We start from the raw sequence: 23,758 nt of genomic DNA, 5'->3' as shown, positions 1-23,758 counted from the left end.
TTCAGGCATCTGTGAGACTTTACAGAATAAGCAGAGGGCCTGATTTGGCATCGAGGGCTGCTCTAGATAGTCTTCTAACAGAGATGATAGCTGGGACCAGAGGAGGAGTACAAACAGAGGGTCATACACCATATGTCTAATGTTTAAAAGGTTAGAAATCTAGCTAACAACGTGTTAAATGAAATAAAATATACTCTATCTTCCCACCTTGACAAATAAACCTTCCTAATGACAGGGGAAGCCAGGTTTGAATTTCGAAATCTTGGCTCCTTACGGAGTTCTGCAGCGAAAGGGGAGGCTCCGACGGACCCTCCCCGCTCCCACCCCAGGTCCTCTGCGCTTCTCTTCCTTCCTTGGTTTTCTCCCACACCAGGGCTGTCACGTTGGCCGTGTGTGGACACCTCAGCCCACGTCTCTGTGTTCCATCCCACCTCCCACAATAGCCATTCCTTAGCCAACCCTGGGGCCCTGGAGCCTTGGGGTGTGTCTCCTGGGACACTTCCACTCCCCACAGGGCAAGTGGAGGGAGAAACCTGTGTAGCTCCTGGGGCTGGCTTGGAGCCGTTTGGGCAGGGACTTGCGGGTCTTGGGTTCTGGAGCTCAGTCTAGATGGGGATGTGTGATGAGTGGGCTCCATATAGACAGGCCCTGTTGACCCTGCAGACCCGTTGTGGGAAGGGGCTTGGCTGGAGGAAGCCCAGAGCAAAGACCTTTAAATCAGAGGCCCAGGGCAGAGGTCACTTCTGCCAAGGTCTAAAGGGAGTATTGAGGTTAGCTTTGCCTTTCACACTTTGGTGTTTAATCCAACTGAAAATTTATTTTTATTATTTTCCATATGAAAACAATTACCTAGCGCCGCTTAACTGAAATTCTGTCCTTTCTGCACTGATAGGTAACATGAACTGTCATAAAACAAGTTTCTGTGTGCGGGGTTCACGTACAGGCTCTTTTCTGTGCTGTTAATCATTTTATGTGGCTCTATATTGTTTATACTTGCTAAAAGAAATACTCCTGTCTTGTTCTTAAAGTGAATCTTGGATATTTTTGGCATTTGGTTCTTCCCTATAAATTTTGGAATTGGCTTTTCAGGTTCTACACACACATACACAGATCTTACTGGGAATTTGATTGAAATTGCATTTAATTTGTACTTCACTTTGGGGAGAATTGATATCTTTACTGTTGTGAATCTTCATGGTATCTGTTTCTTCTACTTATGAGATTATCTTTTAAGTTTTTCAATGAGTTTTTGTTATTTTACTATGAAAGTCTTGGATATCTTTAGTCAAATCTATTCCAGGGTATTTAACTTTTTTTAAGTTTTTGTAAATGGTATCTTTTAAAAACTATATTATCTGTTGTTGGTTTAACAGCAGATAAATGCATTGATTATAGGAATGCATTGTAAGAATGCATTGATTTTTGAATATTGATTTTTTTTTTTCTTCTTTCTTTTTTTGGCCGTACTGTGCAGCATGTGGGATCTTAGTTCCCCACCCAGGGATCGAACCCAGGTCCCATGCAGTGGAAGCTCGGAGTCTTAAACCACTGGACCGCCAGGGAAGTCCCTGAATGTTGATTTTTTTTAATAGCCAGTGAATTTGCTAAATTCTCGCATTATATCTAGTAATTTAACTGTAGATACTTTTGCGTTTTCTGTGCAATCATATCTTTGAAAAACGTAATGTTTTTTTCTTCCCAATTCTTAGGCATTTTATTATTTTCCTTTGCCTTGTTGCACTGGCTAGGCCTTCCTACCCCTAGTTGTTCAAGGAGGAATGTTGATTAGAAGTCATAGTGATAGTAGGTGCCTAATCTTGTTGGTGATTTTAAAGGAAAATTCTGAATATCACTATTAAATAACATTTTTACTATGGGGTTTTGTAAAATAATCTTTCTAGGTAAAAGGATGTTCCCTCCATTTCCAAGTTGTTACACGTTTTAATTCAAAACAGGTATTGACTCTCTCCTCCTGAAATTCTACTTATTTTGTATGTTAGATCTTCTCGCTCTGTCATCCATGTCTCTTAATCGTCCTGTCATAATTTCCATCTGTTTGTCTCTTTTTACCCCATTCTGGATGATTTCTTCAGCCCTATCTTCCTGTTCATGAATTAGCTTTTCAGTGATTTTTGTCTGCTATTAAAACTGTCTTTTGGGCTTCCCTGGTGGCGCAGTGGTTGAGAGTCTGCCTGCCAATGCAGGGGACGCGGGTTCGTGCCCCGGTCCGGGAGGATCCCACATGCCGTGGAGCGGCTGGGCCCGTGAGCCGTGGCCGCTGGGCCTGTGCGTCTGGAGCCTGTGCTCCGCAATGGGAGAGGCCACAACAGTGAGAGGCCCGTGTACTGCAAAAAAAAAAAAAAACAACAAAAAACAAAAACTGTCTTTTGAGTTTTATTTCTAGTAGTATGTTTTTCACTTCTGGAAGTTCTCATTGGTTCTTTAAATTTTTTTTCTTGGTCATTTATAATTTCTGGGTATCTGAAGTCTTTGCAGGTCAGTTTCTGCTGTCTTTAGTTTCTGCTGAATCTTCCTCATGGCTCCTTCATTATCATGTATTTTGTGACTCCGTGTGTGTGTGTGTGTGTGTGTGTGTGTGTGTGTGCGCACGCGCGCACATTTCCCTTGAAACTTTTATCTTTTGGAATTCTTTGAGGGCTGGGTCTTTTCAGGGAGAATTTGCTTCTGCCAGGCTCCTGGCGACACCAGCAATTTGGTACTATTAAATTAGTTTTTAAAGATTAGCATTTAATATAAAGATTGAAATTTTGGCTTGAGGCTTTTTAGATCTCCAGGTGGTATGAGTCTGGTGTGTGAGTTTTCGGGAGAGTGCTTTTGTAATGACAAATTCTGTAGGTGACCTTTTTCCCCCCAATGCCAGCACCATTTTTTTTTTAATTAAAAAATTTTTAATTTATTTATTGAAGTACAGCTGACTTCTATTAGTTTCAGGTGTACAGCATAGTGATTTGATACCTCTATAGATTACATGCCATACAAAGTTACTATGAAATATCGACTATTTTCCCTGTGTACCTTACACGGCTGTGACTTACGTATCTTATTATTTTTTTTTTTATTGAAGTATAGTTGATTTACAGTGTTGTGCCAGTCTCAAATGAACTTATCTACAAAACAGAAACAGACCCACAGACGTAGAGGACGGACTTATGGTTGCCAGGGGGGAGGGGGGATAGACGGGGGGGTTCAGGTTGGTAGATGCAAACTGTTAACATCCAGCGCCATTTTAACTACAGTTTGCCTCGTGGTCTTGGAGTCAGGGTGGGGATGGGTTGGTGCAGGAGTGGAGGAAAGAGCTTGTTCATCTCTAGGTTACCCTGGCTCACTCTAATGGTAGCCCTTCTGGGTCCCAGATTTATGAAGCAAGGTTCCCTAATTTGAGCAGAGTCTGGGCTTTGTCTCCTTTTCTCAGTCTCAGCCATGGAAACTGAAGTTCAGGTTCACCAGGTTTGGCAGATACTCTCCAGGGAAGTGCCACCTTTCCTTAGTTCTTGACCTGATTATTCCATCCAGAAATGTTGGTTTACAGTTTATCCTGTATTTATGGTTGTTTTCAGTGAATCAAAGTGCCTAATCTATCAAACTGCTTTAAAAAAAGGTCTGCCCTACTGCTGAAAAGTGATGCCTGTTCTTGGCTGTTTTTAAAGGTTTTACATCAAAAAAATAATTCCAGGTCTTGAAAAATTGAGCAGTTTACTGAAGAGCTCAGGGAAAGTGTATTGTAATGAGCTTGCCACTTACAAAGAGAATTCCTAGAAATACTGCAGCAGCAACAGAAGAAATCTTGAAGGGATCCTGCTTTGTCCTTTGACTCTAACAGGCAACGTCAGAATGTTTGTCAAGCTCCCCCCCCACACACACACCTCCGGAAGAATCCATGAAGACGACGCACCCTCTTTCTCCATGACTCTGAGGCTGCTGAGGCCCTTGACAGTGCAAGGCTGAGATCAGCGGGGTCCTGAGGATCCTAGTCACAGGGATGAAACAGCATCCCCGTGCAGTGGCACTGGTCGGGGAACTAAGATCCTGCAAGCTGCACTGTGCGGCAACCGCCCCCCGCAAATTAAGAGAAAGAAAGAACATGACATGAAGTACTGGGCCCCAGAGTAGTTTGGATTCATATTACACTGTATTTTTCTTTGCACTTGAGTTTCTTTAAAACTTTTTTATGGATTAAAAGTAGAAGTTTTTCATCATACCATCAATTGCTACTATTAAATCTTAGGTATTCTTTATGCTCCTGAAAGTTTGGGGCTTTGGCAGTGGGGGAATTGGATAGAACTTAATTCTGGTCATTAAAAGTATGTTTAACTTGCTGTTTATTCTGATAATCTAATTTATAGCCATTAAGCAAAATTGTCTTTATATAAAGAACTTTCTCACAGGTGGTGTTTTATTTAAGGTAAACCAGACTAAATGTCAGCTGCCTGAAAATATCTTCAAAGTAAATGAACTCACACACTTGCTTGATTTTTATGAAGATGCATACAGAAGGAGCATCTGGAAAATGGACGCAGTAAGTATGGCATATTTAAAGAGGGTATCGATCGTCGGTAAGTTAATGCAGGCACTCGTTCTATAACTTTGTACGAATTTCCAAAACTTCCTGTACTCTGCAGAGCTGCCCAATAGAAATAGCAGGGCTTATGGGAAAAGCAAGGCAGACCCCTCAAAACCGATGCAGTTTTGTTTGTAGCCAGAACACTGACAGAAAAGTGCTTCCTACCTGGGGGGATAGCTCAGATCAACCAGGCAAGCGGCTGTGGACAGCGCCGCGAGATGAAAAATGCACAAAAACCGAAGGGTAGAAATCTCTCCACACCCTGATTAGAGGACCGGTGGTACTGAGGTAACACCTACGGGAGTGGAGCTTTGCTCTTAAGGTAGGTATAGGAGGCTCGGTGACTCACCAGGAGCCAGCAGGATAGGGCTGTAACTTTGGGGAGGGTTCCCTGGGTATAAGTACTCCTTTTTCATTTTCTTAAAATAAAGCTAAAGGGCTCTTGCTGCCAGTTCAGCAGCTGATCTGAGATTTTTTTCACCTTTTCTCTGAAGGTTCTGATTCTACACCTAGCACATCATCCTTCACCTGGGAAGAGTCTTGTCTGAGCTAACCAGCCATCTACATTCTGTCAGTCCCCTGCTGACCGAATGCATCTGAACTAATTTCACGTTTCAGAAGTGCAGGTGGCCGCAGAACAGACTCTTTGGGAAAATGTCCAGAGTTTATAATTAATGGTGAAATCAAATGAGTAGTGAAAACACTAGGTTTATATACCTTTCACTGATAGATATAAAACATTTCCTTAGAATTTTATATATCTGAGCCCTACTGACCAGCATTTTGGATTGCTTTGGCTATAAGTACTGAGACCTGAAACCATCAGGGCTTTAAGGCTAGGAAGTAAGGCGTAAGATTTCTCTGTCCTTTCATTTATCAAAATTGTTGTCATTTCCATTTTTAGGACACTTCAGTGGACATCCACTATCCTGTCATATTCAGTCATTTTCCATTTATCTTTAATATTCTGTCGAAAATTAAACTACTGTATGCAGATTCACTTTTAAAAATACAGGTATGCGTGCCTATTTCTTTGTTTTCATTAGCAAATCAAATGATGAGTACCTTTTCCAATGTATAATAGAGGAGTGATAAGGGAGCCACCCACTGGTGAAACCAGTGGTGGTCATAGCATTCAAGAAGCTTATACTCTAATGAAGAAGGCTATGGGCTTCCCTGGTGGTGCAGTGGTTGAGAGTCCGCCTGCCGATGCAGGGGACGCGGGTTCGTGCCCCGGTCCGGGAAGATCCCACGTGCCGCGGAGCCGCTGGGCCCGTGAGCCATGGCTGCCGGGCCCGCGTGTCCGGAGCCTGTGCTCCGCAACGGGAGAGGCCACAGCAGTGAGAGGCCCGCGTACCGCAAAAAAAAAAAAAAAGAAGGCTAGAGAGGCTGTCACAATTTGAGTTGGGTTGGCCTTGAGGCATATTAGGGCCTCAGTAGCAAAGACCAGAGCTTGGGCCTAGCCGTAGGGCTTTTGCCTTGAGGTTGGCGCCGGTAGTCTTCTGAACGGTACTCACGCATGGCAGACGTGGGCTTGACTGGGATTAGCACCAGTACATAAGAAGGTCCAATCTAATGGGAAAACATAGTAGTGGGAATAGAGGTGACAGAGGATTCTTGAAATTCAGACCCAAAGAAACGGCTGGTACTCTGTGATCATGCCATAATAAAGGTTTGTGTAAAGTATTTCCCTTGCAGATGTACTTACTGTCGTCAGCTGACTTGGTTCTGTTTGTCAGCGTATCCAGCAAGGGGTTTTGAACTTAAAATTGTACACTTGAAAATGCCTCAGAAAATGCACCTCATTGCATTATTATAAGGATTAAATTTGTTGATATCTGTAAAGCATTTAGAACAGTGCCTCTCACAAAGTGCCTGAAAGTGTTAGCGCTTGTCACTTTTATGCTGATATATGCATTTGTATATCTATATGCATGAATAATATTCAAATCTATGTCATAAAAGTAGATACCTTTACCTAATGCAGTTGCCATAATAAAACAAAATAGGAAATTGATTTATAAGTTCCAAGTAAGACCATTAATGAAATATTTAACAAAGGAAAATGGAAAGAAAAAAGATACGAGAACTTGATTTTACTTCAACTCTGTAACTATTCTCTCTTGATTCTAAACAAGCTTCCGGTAATTTTTTTATAGAAATGGCATTTGATTTCTCTCTGTTTTGCTAAGAGACACAGACGTTAATGATCCCAAATTGCCATTTGGTTCCAGGTGGACGGTCTGTGTGTCTGTCTGTCAGTCTGTGGGTCTGTCTCTCTCATGGTAACTTTGTAGATTTTCTGTCCCCTAAAATCTCTCTTGTCTGAGTTTTCCTCCTAGAAAAGGATATCTTTAGAGAGGTCTTTCATCCTGCGCTTTTCCTGCGGCAGGCTTCTTTTCTAAACGTCTGAACTTCTCTTCCTGATGAGAATACCAGGTTTCAGCTCACTGCTTCGGCCTCGCTAGTCAGTCTCTTAGCCTGTTGACGACCGTTAGTCGGTCCCTGAAGTGTTCACAGCTGTGTTTACGGGATACAGTGGTCCAGAGGAGCCCGCGGTTGGTCACCTTCCTGCTCACCCAAATCAGCCCCACAGAACTTTTCATTTCCTATGTCTCATGTATCTTCTGCTCACTGGGGGTGAATACTGAATATATAGCCTGTCTCCAGGGGTGTATGTGGGGCCCTTTTCATAAACGTTTGTGGCACGCGCGTATAGTAAACTGAACCGGTTTATTCTACTTTGTAAATTTCTACTTAGAGCAAACGGTGAAATGGAGTGAAACATTTTTCTTTTCCCAGGAGCAGAGATGGCGAGCTTGCATGAGTTTGGCTGGCATTGTGGAACAAGAAAGGTCTGAATTTGCTTTACTGCCCACCTTTTGTCTAACAGTCAGAAGGAGTCACTTGATTGAGGATGTTTTGAATCAACTAAATCAGCTTGAGAATGAAGATCTGAGGAGGGAGTTACAGGTAAAATATAATTCTTACTTAATGTTTTTGCCGCTAAGACAGAAAACATAAAAGAATGTAATAACGGGCCTTACAGAGAGGGGATTATCTCCCTTTTCCGCTGGGGTTACCTGTATTGGAGTTCCCCTAGGTTTCCCCAGTTACCTGTGAATTCCAGGTGAGAGCTGTCAGTACAGTCTGCCTAAGGAGCAGCAGGTGAAATGGTCGTCCTCCCCCCCAACCTGATCAGGTAGACAGCCCAGTACTAGCCCTAAGAGGTCCATCCCCTCATGAGGCTTGACCAAGCCGGCTGGTCATCACCTTTTAAAGGTTCCAGTGAGATGGGGTTGACCCAGAGGAGAATTGAGAGATTGTTTCTGCTCTTCTGCAGGAACCCAGATTGCTTCGTTGAAGAGAGAACATTCTCTTTATTGACTACATAGTTTTTTGAGGGTATAATTGTAGATATCACCATGTCCTGAGTATTCACTAATAATGATCTTTGGTTTAGCTACTATATAAATTGTCTCACTAATAGATATTTGACACAGAATAATAATGACTAGAAGATCTAATGAATGTTTTCCTTATGCCAGGAACTACTGTAAAAGCTTTACACTTTTGTAACCCTTTGAACCACACTGTGTAGAAGGTTCTGTATTTCCCTCCTTTTACAGATGGGGAAACTGAGGTGCAGAACCATGAGGTAACTTATCCCAGGGTGACACAACTGATAAGTATCAGAGCCAGGATTTCAGCCCAACGATCAGGCTCTAGACTCTCCAGTTAATCAAGACAAGTCAGGATTTTCCTGATAATATTTATTAGAGTGTTTTTGATTCGAGGCATTAGTTTATCACTTGTCCTACTCAGATTAAAGAATGATTGACTTGACCAAACTCAAGATACTATTTTAAAAGTATGAGTTTGCAGTTAGAGTTGGCATTTCTGTGTATTTTTGCACATAGATAATTTTTAAAAATCTAGTGAACTCAGGCTTCCCTGGTGGCGCAGTGGTTGAGAGTCCGCCTGCCGATGCAGGGGACGTGGGTTCGTGCCCCGGTCCGGGAAGATCCCACTATGCCGCGGAGCGGCTGGGCCCGTGAGCCATGGCCGCTGAGCCTGCGCGTCCGCTGCCTGTGCTCCGCAGCGGCAGAGGCCACAGCAGTGAGAGGCCCGCGTACCACAAAACAAAACAAACAAAATCTAGTGAACTCATTTTGACTCTAAACTGTGTCAGCCAGCCAGTCCACTCAGTTATTTTAGTTCCACTTTTATATTTCATTCATCCATTTAAAAAATTTAGGTAACATTTGATAAGCAGCTACTATTTTCCAGACTGTGTGAGACATTTTACCTGCGTTATCCCATTTAATCTTTCTGATGATCTCGTGGGAAAACACTTTGTGAGGTTAAGGAGCTTGCCCATATAAAGGGCAGGGTAAGAGAAAGAATAGAAGTGCCAGCATAGAGCCGCAGGAATTTCTGGTATTAAGGCAGCAAGAAAAAGAAGAGAGAAATGAAAGCCTGAATAGTGCTTCGTAAGAGAAAGCAAGGGAGAAAAGAGTGTGAAGAAAGAGGAAGTGGCCAGAAGTGTAAAATGAGTGAGGGAAATCAGGATGAGACCTGAGAAACTCAAGTCCTTGGAATTGGGGATTCACAGATTCTTGGTCCTCTTGGAGAGAGGCATTTAAGTAGAGAAACGAGTTTAGAAGTTGGTGTACATTAATCCCCCAAATTTGGCGACCTAGATTAGAGGAAGCCAGTATTGTCTGTACTGGAAACAATGGTGTTGAGATTTTTTTTTCTTTTAAGGATAAGGGAGACCTTAACATATTTGTAAACTGAAGTGAAGGATTCCAAGAAGGAAAGGCAGAAAGGAGAACAGAGCAAGTAATTGAAGGAGCAAAGATGGGTTATAATAGAATCATCTTGAGGAGGGATTGGTGTCAACAGGTGGGATTGCTGCCTCCTTACGGAATCAACAGCCAAGCCAATAAATACATGTGCTCTGGGTTTTCAGTTTTTTTGAAAATTCTGATTTCGTTATGTTTATTTTCATTATACTTAATGTACCTGATGATTATAAAAATGATGCCAATTGAGGTCAGTTTAGTGGTGAAGACTTCAGGCTCTCAGGTTTGTCACCCGTAGGATTAAGTCTCAGCAGCTGGGGACTTCCCTGGTGGCACAGTGGTTAAGAATCTGCCTGCCGGTGCAGGGGACACGGGTTCAAGCCCTGGTGCAGGAAGATCCCACATGCCGCGGAGCAACTAAGCCCGCGAACCACAGCTACTGAGCCTGCGCTCTAGAGCCCGTACTCCGCAACAAGAGAGGCCGCCGCAATGAGAAGCCCACGCAGCACGACGAAGAGTAGCCCCCGCTCGCCGCAACTAGAGAAAGCCCGTGCGCAGCAACGAAGACCCAACACAGCCAAAAATAAAAATAAATAAATTTATTTTTAAAAAAAGTCTTAGCAGCTGTATAACCTTGGGAAAGTTATTTAAGTTCTTGAAGCCTCATGAGCCTCCTAGAATTAGTAAGAAAATTCAATGCGCTAACACAAGTAATTTGCTTACCCCAGTACCTCCCAAATACTTGGGTCCACAAATAGTTATTAAATGAGATTTAATGCGTAGCAGTACAGAGCTCTGGAAGTGATGCATTATTTGCTCTGTTTCTTTAGGTTTCATTTAGTGGAGAAATTGGATATAACTGTGGAGGAGTCAGAGCAGAGTTTTTCCGTTGTCTCTTTGAAGAAATGACCCGGCCAGAATATGGGATGTTCACATATCCTGAAGAGGCTTCCTACATGTGGTTTCCTGTCAAGGTAAGTCCTCTTTTCTTGGTGTAGGTGTTTCCTGAGAGAAGAGGTATGGGGATATACCATAGAAAATTAGGTTGTCTAGACTGTTGTATTATGAGAGAGGAATTTTTTTTTTTTTTTTTTTTTAAACATCTTTATTGGGGTATAATTGCTTTACAATGGTGTGTTAGTTTCTGCTTTATAACAAAGTGAATCAGCTATACATATACATATGTTCCCATATGTCTTCCCTCTTGCGTCTCCCTCCCTCCCACTCTCCCCATCCCACCCTTCCAGGCTGTCACAAAGCACCGAGCTAATATCCCTGTGCCTTGCGGCTGCTTCCCCCCAGCTATCTACCTTACTACGTTTGTTAGTGTGTATATGTCCATGACTCTCTCTCGCCCTGTCAAAACTCACCCCTCCCCCTCCCCATACCCTCAAGTCCGTTCTCCAGTAGGTCTGCGTCTTTATTCCTATCTTACCCCTAGGTTCTTCATGACATTTTTTTCCCTTAAATTCCATATATATGTGTTAGCATACGGTATTTGTCTTTTGAGAGAGGAATTATTGATGTAATTATGGAGATAACTTTTAATTCTAAAAAAGTGATTATTTTCTCTAAAATGGGGGTCCTCTTGCCCTGGGTTCCCAAGTCCACACAAGAGAATTTAAGCAATATATATGTATTGACCATTTCTAGAATGTATGGGTAAAAATGAACCCTTCCTTTCTTAGGCACTCATTCTTTGTTCTGTTTCCCCAGTGAATTTGAAGATAAAGCCTATGAAAAGAAATTGCAAAAACTTTGTTTATAAGGATTACTGAGCCTAATGTGTTTCTATTCCTGTTAATACTTTTATGTTTTATTGAAATATGTCTGACATATAACGTTGTATAAATTTAAGGTGTACCACATGTTGATCTGATATATTTATATTATAGTATGATTGCCATTGTAGTGGTAATTAGCACCTTTATCACATCTCATCATTATTTCTTTTTAGTGGTGGATAATTAAGATCTAGTGCCGTAGCAAATCTGATGATTGTGATACAGGATTGTTATCCATACTCACTATACAGTGCATTTGAACCCTAGGATTCATTTGCTACTCATTGCAGCTTTTCCGCCTAAACAAACATCTCTTCTATCTCCTCACCCCCATACTATTAATGCTTTCAGTAACCAAAACTGTGGCAGGGATTTAAATTGACTTAATAATTGAATATAAACCCTAAGTATTCTTATCTCAAGATTTTTCGTTTTAATTTGTGATTTGATTTTGTGAAAGGGGAGAAATGGTTTACCTAATCTAAATATTCCATTGTACTGGTAAAAATTCATAATACGTTAAGGTTTTTTTTTTTTCCTCTTTTCAGCCTAAATTTGAGAAGAAGAATTATTTCTTCTTTGGGGTTCTGTGTGGACTCTGCCTATTCAGTCACAATGTTGCCAACATCCCTTTCCCACTGGCTCTGTTTAAGAAACTTTTGGACCAAGTGCCATCGTTAGAAGACTTGAAAGAACTCAGTCCTGTTTTGGGAAAGTAAGTTAACATAGTTCCTTTTTCAGAACCCTATCTAACGTATATTTAGGTAAATAATTAAACACACACATTCCAGTAGTATTTTCATGTTCAATAGTAGCTTTCTGGGTATTTTAAACTGATTCTGACTTTGTCAAATTGTTAGATAATAATTTAACTTTCTAAAATTAAGAAAAGTTGGTTTTTCGTGTAGTCAGTCCTCACTGTTTTCATTAACCTTTGGTTTATTTGAGTAGAGACAGTCATGACAGAGCACAGGTTACACCTTGGTGCAAAACCTGCAAGTGATGCTTATTTTATTTCATTTTATTTATTTACTTACTTATTTTAAAGAGACATGTTTTCCAAAGTTGGTTTTTCGTTTTTTTTTAAATTTATTTATTTTTGGCTGTGTTGGGTCTTCGTCCCTGTGCGTGGGCTTTCTCTAGTTGCAGCGAGCGGGGGCTACTCTTCGTTGCGGTGCGGGGGCTACTCTTCGGTGCGGTGCGCGGGCTTCTCATTGTGGTGGTTTCTCTCGTTGCGGAGCACGGGCTTTAGGCATGCAGGCTCAGTAGTTGTGGCACACGGGCTTAGTTGCTCCATGGCATGTGGGATCTTCCCAGACCAGGGCTTGAACCCGTGTCCCCTGCATTGGCAGGCGGATTCTTAACCACTGTGCCACCAGGGAAGTCCTGATGTTTATTTTAAAAGTTGTTTTATGTCATCATCTTTAAAATGAAAACTTATTTCTAAGTTAAAAGACAAGCCACCACTTCACAAAACATATTGGTAACATATAATAGAAAGGATTAATACCCCTGCTGAATAAAGTGTTCCTGCACATCCATAAGAAAAACTGACAGAGTATACAAGAAAGTAACCTACAAAAGAAGCAATAGAAATGGTTCATAAGTTAAGATGATCATGGAATGCATATTAAAGTGAGAGGCTAATACGGACTTCAAATTGACAGTGGCTGGAAATACCGATGCTGTGTGGTGTCAGCGAGGATCTGGGAAAAGGTTCACTCTGATATCGAGAATTGTGAGTGGAATTGTAGATTGGTAACTCCTTGTCAGAGAGCAGTATGGCAGTACAGTATTCCCCCTTATCTGCAGGAGATGCGTTCCATGCCCTCCAGTGGATGCCTGAAACCGTAGATAGTACCGAATGCTATATATACCATGTCTTTTCCTTTACGTACATACTTAGGATAAAACTTTATTTATAAATTTGGCACACTATGAGATTAACAACAGCTAATAATAAAATAGGACAATTATAATAATGTACTGTAATTAAAGTTATATGAATGTGGTTTCCCTCTAGGAAATCTAATGCCTTTTCCATCCTAACTAAGCACTTAACCATGCACTGTGGCCATAACTTTTGCAGTTTGAGGTGCAAGAGCAAACCAGCATGAATTTCTTTTTTCTTCTTTACAGTTTCCCAGGTAGAAGATTCTTTCAAACTGTAGATCCTAGCCACCTCAGCGTCTGATTTTTTCTTTCCTTATTAAGTTGAGAACTTTCACCTTTTCACTTAAAACACACAGTTTCTGGCTTCTCTTGGGCCCATCCGAATTGCCAGCATCCCTACTCTTGCTCTTTGGGGCCGTCATTAAGTAAAATAAGGGTTGCGTGGATGCAAGCACTGTGATACCACAGTGGTCATGAGGCAGCTACTGAATGCCCAACAGGCGGGATGCGCTGGACAGAGGGATGATTTCCCGCACAAAGAGGGATGGTGTGAGATTGCGTCATACTCCTCAGTACGGCCTGCAGTTTAAAGCTGATGAATTATTCTGCCGTTTTCCATTTAATATTCTCAAATTGCAGTAGACCGCAGATAACTGAAACTTTGGAAAGCAAAACCATGGCTAAGAGGGGACTACTGTGCTTAGAATAAAAAAAAAACATGTTTGCTGCTTTGACCCAGCAATTCTGCCTCTAGACATTTCACATCTAGAAATAGGCAATCGTGCAAATATGTCTCCTAACGCCCATCGTATTAGATAGTTTATACTATGTAGACTACCTAAATGCTCTTAAGTGAGGGAATTAATGCTTTTGGTGTATTTATGCAATGGAATACTATGGGGATTTCTAAAAGAATGAGAACAGTAGTATGATTCTGTTATTATTATTATCCCTATTTTACAGATGAAGAAACGGAAAGGGAAGAAAGTTAGGTAACTTGCCCCAGATCCCATAGTGACAGAACTATGGTTGGAACACAGACACTGGCTCCAGAATCCAACTATTAACCGTTATACTTATTATACTAACAAGATAAGGAAAAAAATATTGAAAGCACCAAATTTGGAAAGGAGTAGATAAGTGTCATTTTTTACTGAAAACATTGAAAACGACATAAATAATGCTTACGCCTAAGAAGATTTAATAACCTAAATAACTTAATATACATAAACTGAATAAAGACCACTAAATCCATATTAGCATTTCTCAAACTTTTAGGTCTTAAGACTCTCTTAAAAATTAAGAGAGGACCCCAAAGAGCTTTTACTTGTATCGGTTACATTTGTCAGTATTTATAATATTAGAAATTAAAAGTGATAAATGTTCTAAATACAGGAATACATATGCTCATTCTGTTAGCTGTCATGTAGCCTCTGGAAAACTCTGTTCTGTACTCATGACAGAATGTGAAGGAGGCAAGTAACGTCTTAGTAGTATTATGAAATTAGTTCTGACCTTGTGGACCCCCCTGTAAAGGCCTCAGGGATTCCCAGAAATTGTTGGTCTTGGTTATGCTTTGAGAATCCCTGATCTCTATATTCAACAAAACTCCTATTTTAATCCCAGCAGGCTTTAAAAAAAAAAAAAAAGGCTGATTTAAAATCTATATGGATGAACAAGGGGCCAGGAATAGCCAAAAATAATTTGCAAGGTGAATAAGGATGGGGAACTTGGCCTACCAGATATCAAGAGTCATTAGAGAGCTGTATTAATTAGGGCAGTATGATATTGGTGCAAGCTTTCCAATGGTACAGGAGAGCATAGAACCTGACCCCTATACACACGGAAGTTTGTTAGAGGTAGTATATTAGATCAGTGGGAACAGAAGTACTGTTCAATTAATGCACCTGGGAAAAAAAGGAGAACAGATACCTTACATCACATAATAGAATCAGCTCTGTGTGGATAAGGGACTTAAACACTGAATGCAACGACGATGAAAATACGGACAGTTATCTTTCTCACCACTGGGATTTCTCAAGCAAGACATAAAAATACCAACGTTAAAGGAAAGATTGATAAATTTAAGTGCAATAAGATGAAAGAAGTTCTCTGTTCATCAAGAGATACCTTAGCAAAGAGAAAAGATACTCTTCAAACTGTAGATATATGTATAACATTTTGGGGGTGGTAGAAAAATGGGATAAGGGAGGTACCCCCCTGTAGGTAGGTATAAGATCCTGGCAATGTTTTAGTTCTTGTTTGGGGAGTCAGGTTCACAGGTGTTCTTCATAAACATACCCATAAATAAGCAAACGAGCTGTACAGGGACATTTAAAGACAGAGTATCTTGAACCAAGTTTATGATGAATCCAGTTTTGTCAGCTGAGTTCCCATTACTTTCCCTCAACCCCCCCAAAGCACAATAAAACATGGTCTGTTTTTATCATGATACCATAATAAAAGATCCAGCATTTTAGAGAATTCCTTGGCGGTCCAGTGGTTAGGACGTGGCACTTGCACTGCCATGGCCTGGGTTCAGTCCGTGGTCGGGGAACTGAGATCTCACAAGCCATGTGGCACGTGGCATGGCCAAAAAAAAGCAAAAAAGGATCCAACATTTTGGCACAATATGGTAATAAAAAATCCAGCAGGGAAAAGGAATCAACTTGGATTCCACCTTCTCCCAGAGGTCTTCCCCGATGACACGCATCCCTTCAGAAGGAGTTAACCAAGCTCTCCCAAGTTGTGCCTGTACCATTTACATCGTTCCTAGCTGCACACAGCTGACAGCACTGTAGTAAGATTTGTATCAGCATATCTTACCTGTAAGTCTCAGGATTTAATCAATAATAATGTCTTACTCTCAGCTTTACGTCCCTTATCCCTGCCATACCAGATACTTAATAAATGTTTGTTGAATGAATAAATGAGTGAGGGAGCACATAATATAGTATGCCTTGTATTACTTTAAAAGTATTTATTGAGGGGCTTCCCTGGTGGCGCAGTGGTTAAGAATCCGCCTGCCAATGCAGGGGACACGGGTTCGAGCCCTGGTCCGGGAAGATCCCACGTGCCGCGGGGCAACTGGGCCCGTGAGCCACAACTACTGAGCCTGCGCGTCTGGAGCCTGCGCTCCACAACAAGAGGCCGCGACAGTGAGAGGCCCGCGCACCGCGATGAAGAGTGGGCCCTGCTTGCCGCAACTAGCGAAAGCCCTTGCATAGAAACAAAGACCCAACACAGCCAAAAATAAATAAATAAATAAAATTAAAAAAAAAAAAAAAAACTATTTATCGGGACTTCTCTGGCAGTCCAGTGGCTAAGACTCCGCGCTTCCAGTGCAGGGCACGCAGGTTCGATCCCTGGTCGGGGAAACTAAGATCCCGCATGCTGCATGGCCTGGCCAAAAAATAAAAAATTAAGAAAAATAAAAGTATTTATAAAGGTGGAAATATAAAGACAGGCTGCTCTCCATTCTGATGTAACCTCTGTTCTCACAGATGCCTTGACACAGTTAAGGTGGTCAAATTTCAGGTCTGTCTTAAGCTTGAAGATACTGGGACAGGAGGTATAGAGAAGGTCCTTTGACCCACCCACTCCTAAAAATTTCAAGTGATACCTGATAATTAAAAGGAAATCTATTATTCTGTAAGTAATGTTTATTAAAAGCTTAAAGAAAGGTAACACCAGTGTGAATGAGTTTCAGAATCAATAAGCATGTTGGTGATCCTCTTCTGAATTAGGAACCTGCTGTCACTGGGTTGAGCCAGATAGGGTGGAGGGAAGAGAGCTGGGAATTGTGTGAGGAGCCTGCAGAATCGCAAATAAGCCTCCACATCTCACACTTTTGGCTGAGGTCAGGCCCGAGTTAGACTCTCAGTACACAGAAGCAGGTTCTGTGAACTGAACCTGACCTCCCACCTTGGGAATAAGCGTGCCTTGGCATTTATTTTAGATGATGTTTCTAGCCATCATGATTATTGACATCTAAAGAATAAAATCATTTGTTCTTCAGGAGTTTGCAGACACTTCTGGATGATGAAGGCGATGACTTTGGAGAAGTACTTCACATCCACTTTAATGTGAGTAACAGTAAAAATCAAATTACAGCTCATACTTCACCTGATAAACCTTTTTTATACTTACCTTTAATAAAAAACCACACTGAATTAAGCTAGTACAGAAGGTGTTCCTCATTTTTCATGAGCTGGGTGTATCAGTTAGATTTTACCAAGTAACAGACAACGCCTAAACTTACTGGGTTAAAGCAGCAGACACGATTCTGTGGGTGTCTGGACTGGGCTGACTTGGCGGGCTGCCTGGCCCACAGTGGCCTTGCTTACACACCTGGTGGCCAGCAGGCCGGTTGGCTGAGGGAGTGTCAGCTGGAACAGCTGTCTCTGTTCTAGTGGCCTTTTGTCCTCCAGTAGGCTAGCTGAGGCTTCTTCACGAGTGGTCGCAGGGTTATGGCGAGTAGGAGATGGCAAGCCCCGGCACACCAGCTGCTCTTCAAGCTTTTGCTCCTGTCAGGTCCCGTGGGCTAAAGTACTTCACGTGGCCACGCTCGGACTCGGGAGCCGAAGAAATAGACTTGCCCTCTTGATGGGAGGTGTTGCAAAATCACATTGCGTAAATAGCAGGATGGGAGGAATCTGTGGCCATGTTTTGCAAATCTACCATGCTAGGTCTGTAGTGTGTAAAGTGAATGCTGAGCTATGGCAACTGTCCAATTAATGTATTCAATATGATCAGTTAAAATAGATAATTCAGGTTCTTTTAGAAACTTATTTTTCGTTCTGAATGATAAAGGTGGTAATTTTTTACCACCTTGCTGGTTTGAGGAAAAGAGGTACGCTCCAAAGTGTTTTTGTTGATAGTATATTGTTCGGGATTCTCTCGGAGATACTGAGTTCATTTGTGGTTACAGGTGCATTGGGACAAAAATGATGTAGACTTAATTCCTAATGGAAGTCACATAACTGTCAACCGCGCTAACAAGTAGGTACAAAGAAGTGAAGTATTTGTTTTGTTTGTACACTGCATTTATTTCACTGGGCTCTAAAAACTCCTTGTAATTATTATTTTCCTTTCTCAATCATTTTCCTTAAAGGCAGAGAGTCAGTTCATGTTGTATGTATGTGTGTGTCTCCGAGGGTTTGTATGCTGGCTGGGAAGGAAATGGCTTTCTTGGAGAAGCCTTCCCTCATCTTCCTGTCTAGGATTATACCACTGAGCTCTCTCTCTTTATCCCCTTACCCAGTTTTACTTTTCCTTTTCGCGTCACACGTTACCTACCTTTAGGATTTTTGCTTGTTTCCTTATCAGTGTCTCCGTAGCTCTGAGGAGCTGCGTGATGGCAGGATCTTGGTCTGTCTTGCTCACCGTTGTTTATCCAGTGCCTGGAGTTGTCCACAGTGGTGTCTGGTCCACAGCATTCGCTTAGTTTTGTTAATATTACTAGATGTTACTGTGGTATCTTGACTTCCCAGTACTTTATGGGATGCCATTTAGAGCCATAGAGTTTGCGATTATAGAACGCTCCCCTGATAGTTAGTTGGTCAGAGTGGCAAAGATATATCTAGTGAGCATTCTTTATTTTAAAAAACTTGGTATTATAACATACAGACAAGTTCAAAATTAGAAGCATTCAGATCAAGAAATGGAACATTTCTAGCTCTGTGGTGTATTTTATGACGATACCCCCATTTGTCCATAGTATTATTGAATGCCTGGCCCCTTTCCCTGAAAGAATTGGCAAATGTGCCCAAAGGCAGAAACTGCAAGCTAAGTGCTGGGCTCACCTCGGGGAGCTTCCCTTGTCTCTTAGTCCAAAGGCCCTCTTGAGTCTTGACTTAGATTTGGAAACGTGGAGCTAGATGTGCTTTTGTATATTACCTGGGTTTTTCTAGTTCCTATCGCTGGGAACATTTGCTACAAGCTACTCCATCATAGCTAGATGTATAAATCCCCTCTTTCTTTGTGTTTAAGCACAAATAATTACTCACTCTGACAAATTCAGACAATACAAAAGAGTATAAAATAGGAGGTTTCTCCTGTCTCCCAAGCCCATTCTCCAGAGATAACAGGGATGGTTTTATTCTTCGAAAATTTTTCTCTTCTTATCTGTCAGTTCTCTTAACTGTGTGACTTTGAGCAATCTCGTACCTTCACTATGTCTCAGTTTCTTTTCCTCTTTACCAAAATGCCATAAGAACCTGCCTTGCAGAGTTTTACGAAGATTAAATTAGACAATACATGAAAAAAACAGCTCTAACAGTTCATGGCACATGGTAAGCACCCAATTATTAGATGTTCTAGCTCTTTTTTTTTTCTGCTTTAGAATATTTTATTGGTATCCTTTTGATAAGACCAAGTAAAGGCCGCCTAATTCATTTTGGCCCCCAAATTTCTAGGCAGTCCCCTCCCCCCATCCCCCAGAGGCTGACAGCTGCTCACATGGGTTCATGCAGGAAAGATGTAAAGTTCCTAGGATCTGTCCAACACCAGATGGAGGGCATCCTTTGTGTCAGCAAAATTCAGAGTACCCGGGTAGAAGGCGTGCTGCTCTCCACCTCTTGTCCCAGCCTGTTGTTGCGGTGGCAGGAACCATTACCTGGGCATACCAGCCATCCCAACAGCACTTCTCCAAGAGGAGAATTCCAAACCTTAGGCCTTCAGTCACCAGGCTAGCCCTGAATCTCTGTGAAGGGGCACTGCCCCAGCTGGACTTCCGAAGCTCTCATGCTTTATTCAAGACTAACACGCCGGTGGATGTCTCAAGCCCCCTCGTGGCACTGCAGACCCTCCTTCGAGAATCAGAGGGCTGCACACCGGCAACTGTGCAAAGATGGCGCAGGTGGCCGCCTTCGCCTTGTTTGGGGAAGGTTTTGCAGCAGCTGCCAGGAGGACCCCAAGGCCACTGTCTCTTACTTTATTTCTATCATCCTTTTCACCCCCTCCCCCAGGGGTGAAACTACCCCCTTGCAGTAACCTGAAATCATCTTTTGTTTCATTAAAGGAGAGACTATGTTTCTAAGTATGTCAGTTACATCTTCAACATCTCTGTAAAGGCGGTTTATGAAGAGTTTCAAAGAGGATTTTACAGAGTGTGCAACAAGGAGATTATTAAATTTTTCCATCCGGAAGAACTCAAGGATGTGATTATTGGAAATACAGATTACGACTGGGAAACATTTGAAAAGGTACATCATAAAGGCCAAGTGGTTTGAATTACAATTTTGTTTGTTTGGTTCCTGAATATTTTTTTTTTTTGCATTTTCTCTAGAATGCACGTTACGAACAAGGATATGACAGTTCACATCCCACCATAGTGATGTTTTGGAAGGCTTTACACAAATTGACTTCGGAGGAAAAGAAAAAATTCCTTGGTGAGTACTGCATCAGGAGGAGATCTATAATCTCGTGTCTTTTCTGTGAGGTAAGGAAATCTCGTGTGTCATGGGTACCATCTGCAACAAATCAGGCTGTCAGAGCCACTCCTAGCCCAGTGGAATGTCCTTTATGCCAGGTTGTCCCAACATCAAAAAACAAATGTTAATATAGGTCTTTCTCCTGTCATTTTCAATTCTGCCTTGCTTCTAAATTTTTCTTCTTTTCTTTGAGCTAAATATTGAAGCTTCTCCTGTAGTTGAGTCACCATTCAGTTACCCAGGCCCTGTGGGATGAGCCAGGCTGTGTACCGTCATTTGTGTCCACTCCTTTACCTCAGCTTCAGCTCAGTTTTATGCCTACTCGGTGCTTTTCCTGAGACCTGTCTAAAGACTTCCTCTCTCATTGTCTTACTCAACTTCCTTAGCTTATTTTTGAGATACGTTTATCTGCTCATTCTTTTTTCTGTGGATAACATGGGTGTTGGAAAGTATTCAGACTTCTCCAGAAGCCCAACCTAACTCTCCAGTCTTAACGCTTATAGGAAATCTTTGTTCCAGCCAAACAGTCCCCTTGTCTGTACATTCTAGAGCCTACTCTGCACCTCCCACCTCCAGCTTTCTCCATCCGTTCCTCGAACCTTCACGTGCCTCCTCGTGGCCTCTCTAAACCTTTCCCTCTTTTAAAGGTTCAACTTCATTCCGAACTCTCGGAAGTCTTCCCGGTCATCCCAGCCTGACTCTCTCTCCCTGCTGTGAACCACAGCATTTACACTCAGAAGGTACTTAACTCCATGGCACCTTGTTTGCTGTCTTACACCCTTTTATTTTTCTCTTGCCGTTTGTCTTTTCCTGCTCAAGAATCTAATATTCCCAGCCAGACTGTAAGCTACTTGAGGGCAGTGACTGTGTCAGACTTTGTGCTAACAGTGGTCCCCAATGCAGTCCAATGTAGGACTCTGCACAGGGGCCTCAGTTAGCGTCTCTGAACAAACACATTTTTCTCTCTGTAAATTTGGTCTCTGTGAAGCAGATCACTCATTTTGATTCTTCTTTTGTAGCGTTTCTTACAGGAACGGACAGAATTCAATTAATAGGCTTAAAGACCATGAAAATAACATTTCGCTGTCCTGAAGATTTGAATGAGAAAGATCCCATAAGGGCACAGACATGTTTTAGTGTCCTCTACCTCCCTAAATACTCTACAATGGAAAGAGTAGAAGAAGCGCTGCAAGTAGCCATCAACAGCAACAGAGGGTTTGGCTGACTGTACCTCTCACTCTTTCCCCTTTCGGGACGTATTTTCAAAATAAAGTTAACTCAGAAATGAACATAAAAGTCTTGCCGACTGTTCGGCTGTGTTTACCTGCTTTTTTGGAGTGGCTGTTTTTGCATGTAAGATGTATTAGTAGTGATACAGATTAGGCTGTTAAAACAAGGTGACTCTGAAACCCAGTGCATCAAGTGGAGACGGAAGGGATTTTTTTACCTCATAAACGTCTGGGTGGTGCGTCCAGGGGCTGACGTGGTGGCTCTCCCTCTCACACTGCTCTAGTAAAAGTCACAAATGACTCTCTTGTTGCAAATTTCAATGGAAACTTGCCCATATTCCATCTTAAAGGTATTTATTGCACTTGAAACTGTTGACTACTTTCTCCTCAAAACTCTCATGAACTGCTAGGCTTTCTTTTTCTTCGCTGCTTCCTCATTTCCTTTGCATGTTTCTCTTACACTCCTCGACCTAAAGCCTAAAGTGCTAGCGGTGGGCGTCTTTTCCCAGTCTGCACGTACTCGTCGTCGCCATGGAGTCAGTTATGACTTCCATGCTGATGGTACCCAGATCTCTCTCTCTCTTTGCCTGACAGGAGCTGATAAGAGTCCAGCACTGCAGCCATCGTTCTGCGTGGCCTGTGTCTACCTGCATGCCTCTCAGCTCCTTCATTGCAGCGTGTTCAAGAAGATGGCCATCTTCCTGTACTCAGCTTGGAATGGTACCACCAATCCCTCCTACTGCCATCTTCCCTTCCTCCCTCTCCCTCTCCCTCCCTCCCTACGTTAAAAGTATCAGTCAGGTTTCGATAATTCTAATTCTCATCTCCCTCTAAGCCCACCGCCAGTGCTTTAGTTGAGGCTCTCACCATCTCTCCCATCGCTGCGGTTGTCTCTCAACTGGTCTCCTTGTATCTAGACCAACACTGTCCAGTAGAACTTTCCATGAGGCTAGAAATCTAGGTCTGCACCGTTGAGTAAGATGGACCCCTGCTGTAGTTAAGGTTTAGCTGTTGAAGAATTTTGAAGAGAGGAAACTCGTTGGTAGTAGTGGCAGAAAAAGTGTAGAACTGTGCTGTCCAATGTATGGCTGTTTAGCTAAAATGAGATTGGAAATTCAAGTGCTGAGTATCTACATGTGACTGGTGGCTACCGTATTGGTGCAGATTTGAGCACGTGTCACCCCAGGGGTCCATGACACACGAAACCTCTGCAAGTTTGCATGTGCTTTTTTATTTCCTTTTTCTGGGAAGAAGAGCCATATCAGCTGCATATATCAAAACAATTTTCAAATCAAGCAATAACGTCCAGTCTCATTAACACCGTTATTCTAGTTCCCAAATCCATCCCGACGTGCCTCCTGGTCTCCCACCACGGCCCTGCATGCACAGTGTACCCCCTTCTTGTCGTTTGTAACCAGCTCAGTTTCCTGAACAGGCTGCAGTCTCCTTCCTGTGTTTTCACACATGGTTTTTCTTCTGCCTGGAACCCTCTGCTCACCCCACCTGCACCCCTCCTGCTTCCTCACCTCCTGTCTTCAGTTCCACCACCTCCTCTGTCTGGGCTATTCCCAGTCGTTTCTCAGGATTCGCTGCAGCTGTCAGGCCTGTCTAGTAGATGCCATGAGAGTGAATTAATAAGTTTGTGGAATGTGGCTACCTAGCTCAGAATTCCCCAACTACAGTCTTCTTTCAGTTTCCTTCCCAGAGCTTAGCTGCCCGTGGCCCCAGGAGTTAGCTGAAAGTGCCACCTAGTGGCTTGTGCAGAAGATAGCAGTCACTTCCAAATGGAGCATTCCATTAAGTGGCACAAAACTCCCGTCCCCTTTCCACACATAGTAGTGAGACTCTACTATGGCTCTTGGCTGTACCATGTAATTTCTTATTTCCTGCCTCACTTAAAACTCCCACCAGGTCTGTGACAACTTCCATGTCACAGATGCAGAGTCTGAAGTTCAAAGAGCCTTCCTTAAAAGCCCACTCTGCAGGAATGGAAGAAAATGAAGAGGGAAAGTAGGTCGTGACCAGTCCT

At 42.3% G+C, this 23,758-nt stretch overlaps 1 protein-coding gene across 4 annotated transcripts in view; it reads left to right on the top strand.

Annotated features, from left to right (window-relative positions):
- HERC5 (HECT and RLD domain containing E3 ubiquitin protein ligase 5) overlaps positions 1-21,811 on the top strand; it is a 53,743-nt gene extending 31,932 nt beyond the window's left edge. For 3 of the 4 annotated variants that reach the window (XM_032632260.1, XM_032632259.1, XM_032632262.1), the window contains 10 exons: positions 4,424-4,537; positions 5,487-5,597; positions 7,385-7,555; positions 10,221-10,364; positions 11,723-11,889; positions 17,086-17,152; positions 17,998-18,068; positions 20,089-20,272; positions 20,356-20,458; positions 21,520-21,811. In XM_032632260.1, coding sequence (XP_032488151.1) covers positions 4,424-4,537; positions 5,487-5,597; positions 7,385-7,555; positions 10,221-10,364; positions 11,723-11,889; positions 17,086-17,152; positions 17,998-18,068; positions 20,089-20,272; positions 20,356-20,458; positions 21,520-21,725 — 1,338 coding nt within the window. In that variant the 3' untranslated portion in view covers positions 21,726-21,811. The remainder of the gene's footprint in view (positions 1-4,423; positions 4,538-5,486; positions 5,598-7,384; positions 7,556-10,220; positions 10,365-11,722; positions 11,890-17,085; positions 17,153-17,997; positions 18,069-20,088; positions 20,273-20,355; positions 20,459-21,519) is intronic. The other variant, XM_032632261.1, reaches the window with a different exon arrangement.
- The last annotated feature ends 1,947 nt before the right edge of the window (positions 21,812-23,758 follow it).

Source organism: Phocoena sinus, chromosome 5 (assembly GCF_008692025.1).
Source record: "Phocoena sinus isolate mPhoSin1 chromosome 5, mPhoSin1.pri, whole genome shotgun sequence".
NCBI lineage: Eukaryota > Metazoa > Chordata > Mammalia > Artiodactyla > Phocoenidae > Phocoena > Phocoena sinus.
Note: the sequence above shows the minus strand (reverse complement) of the source record. Positions and strands in the feature narration are given on the sequence as shown.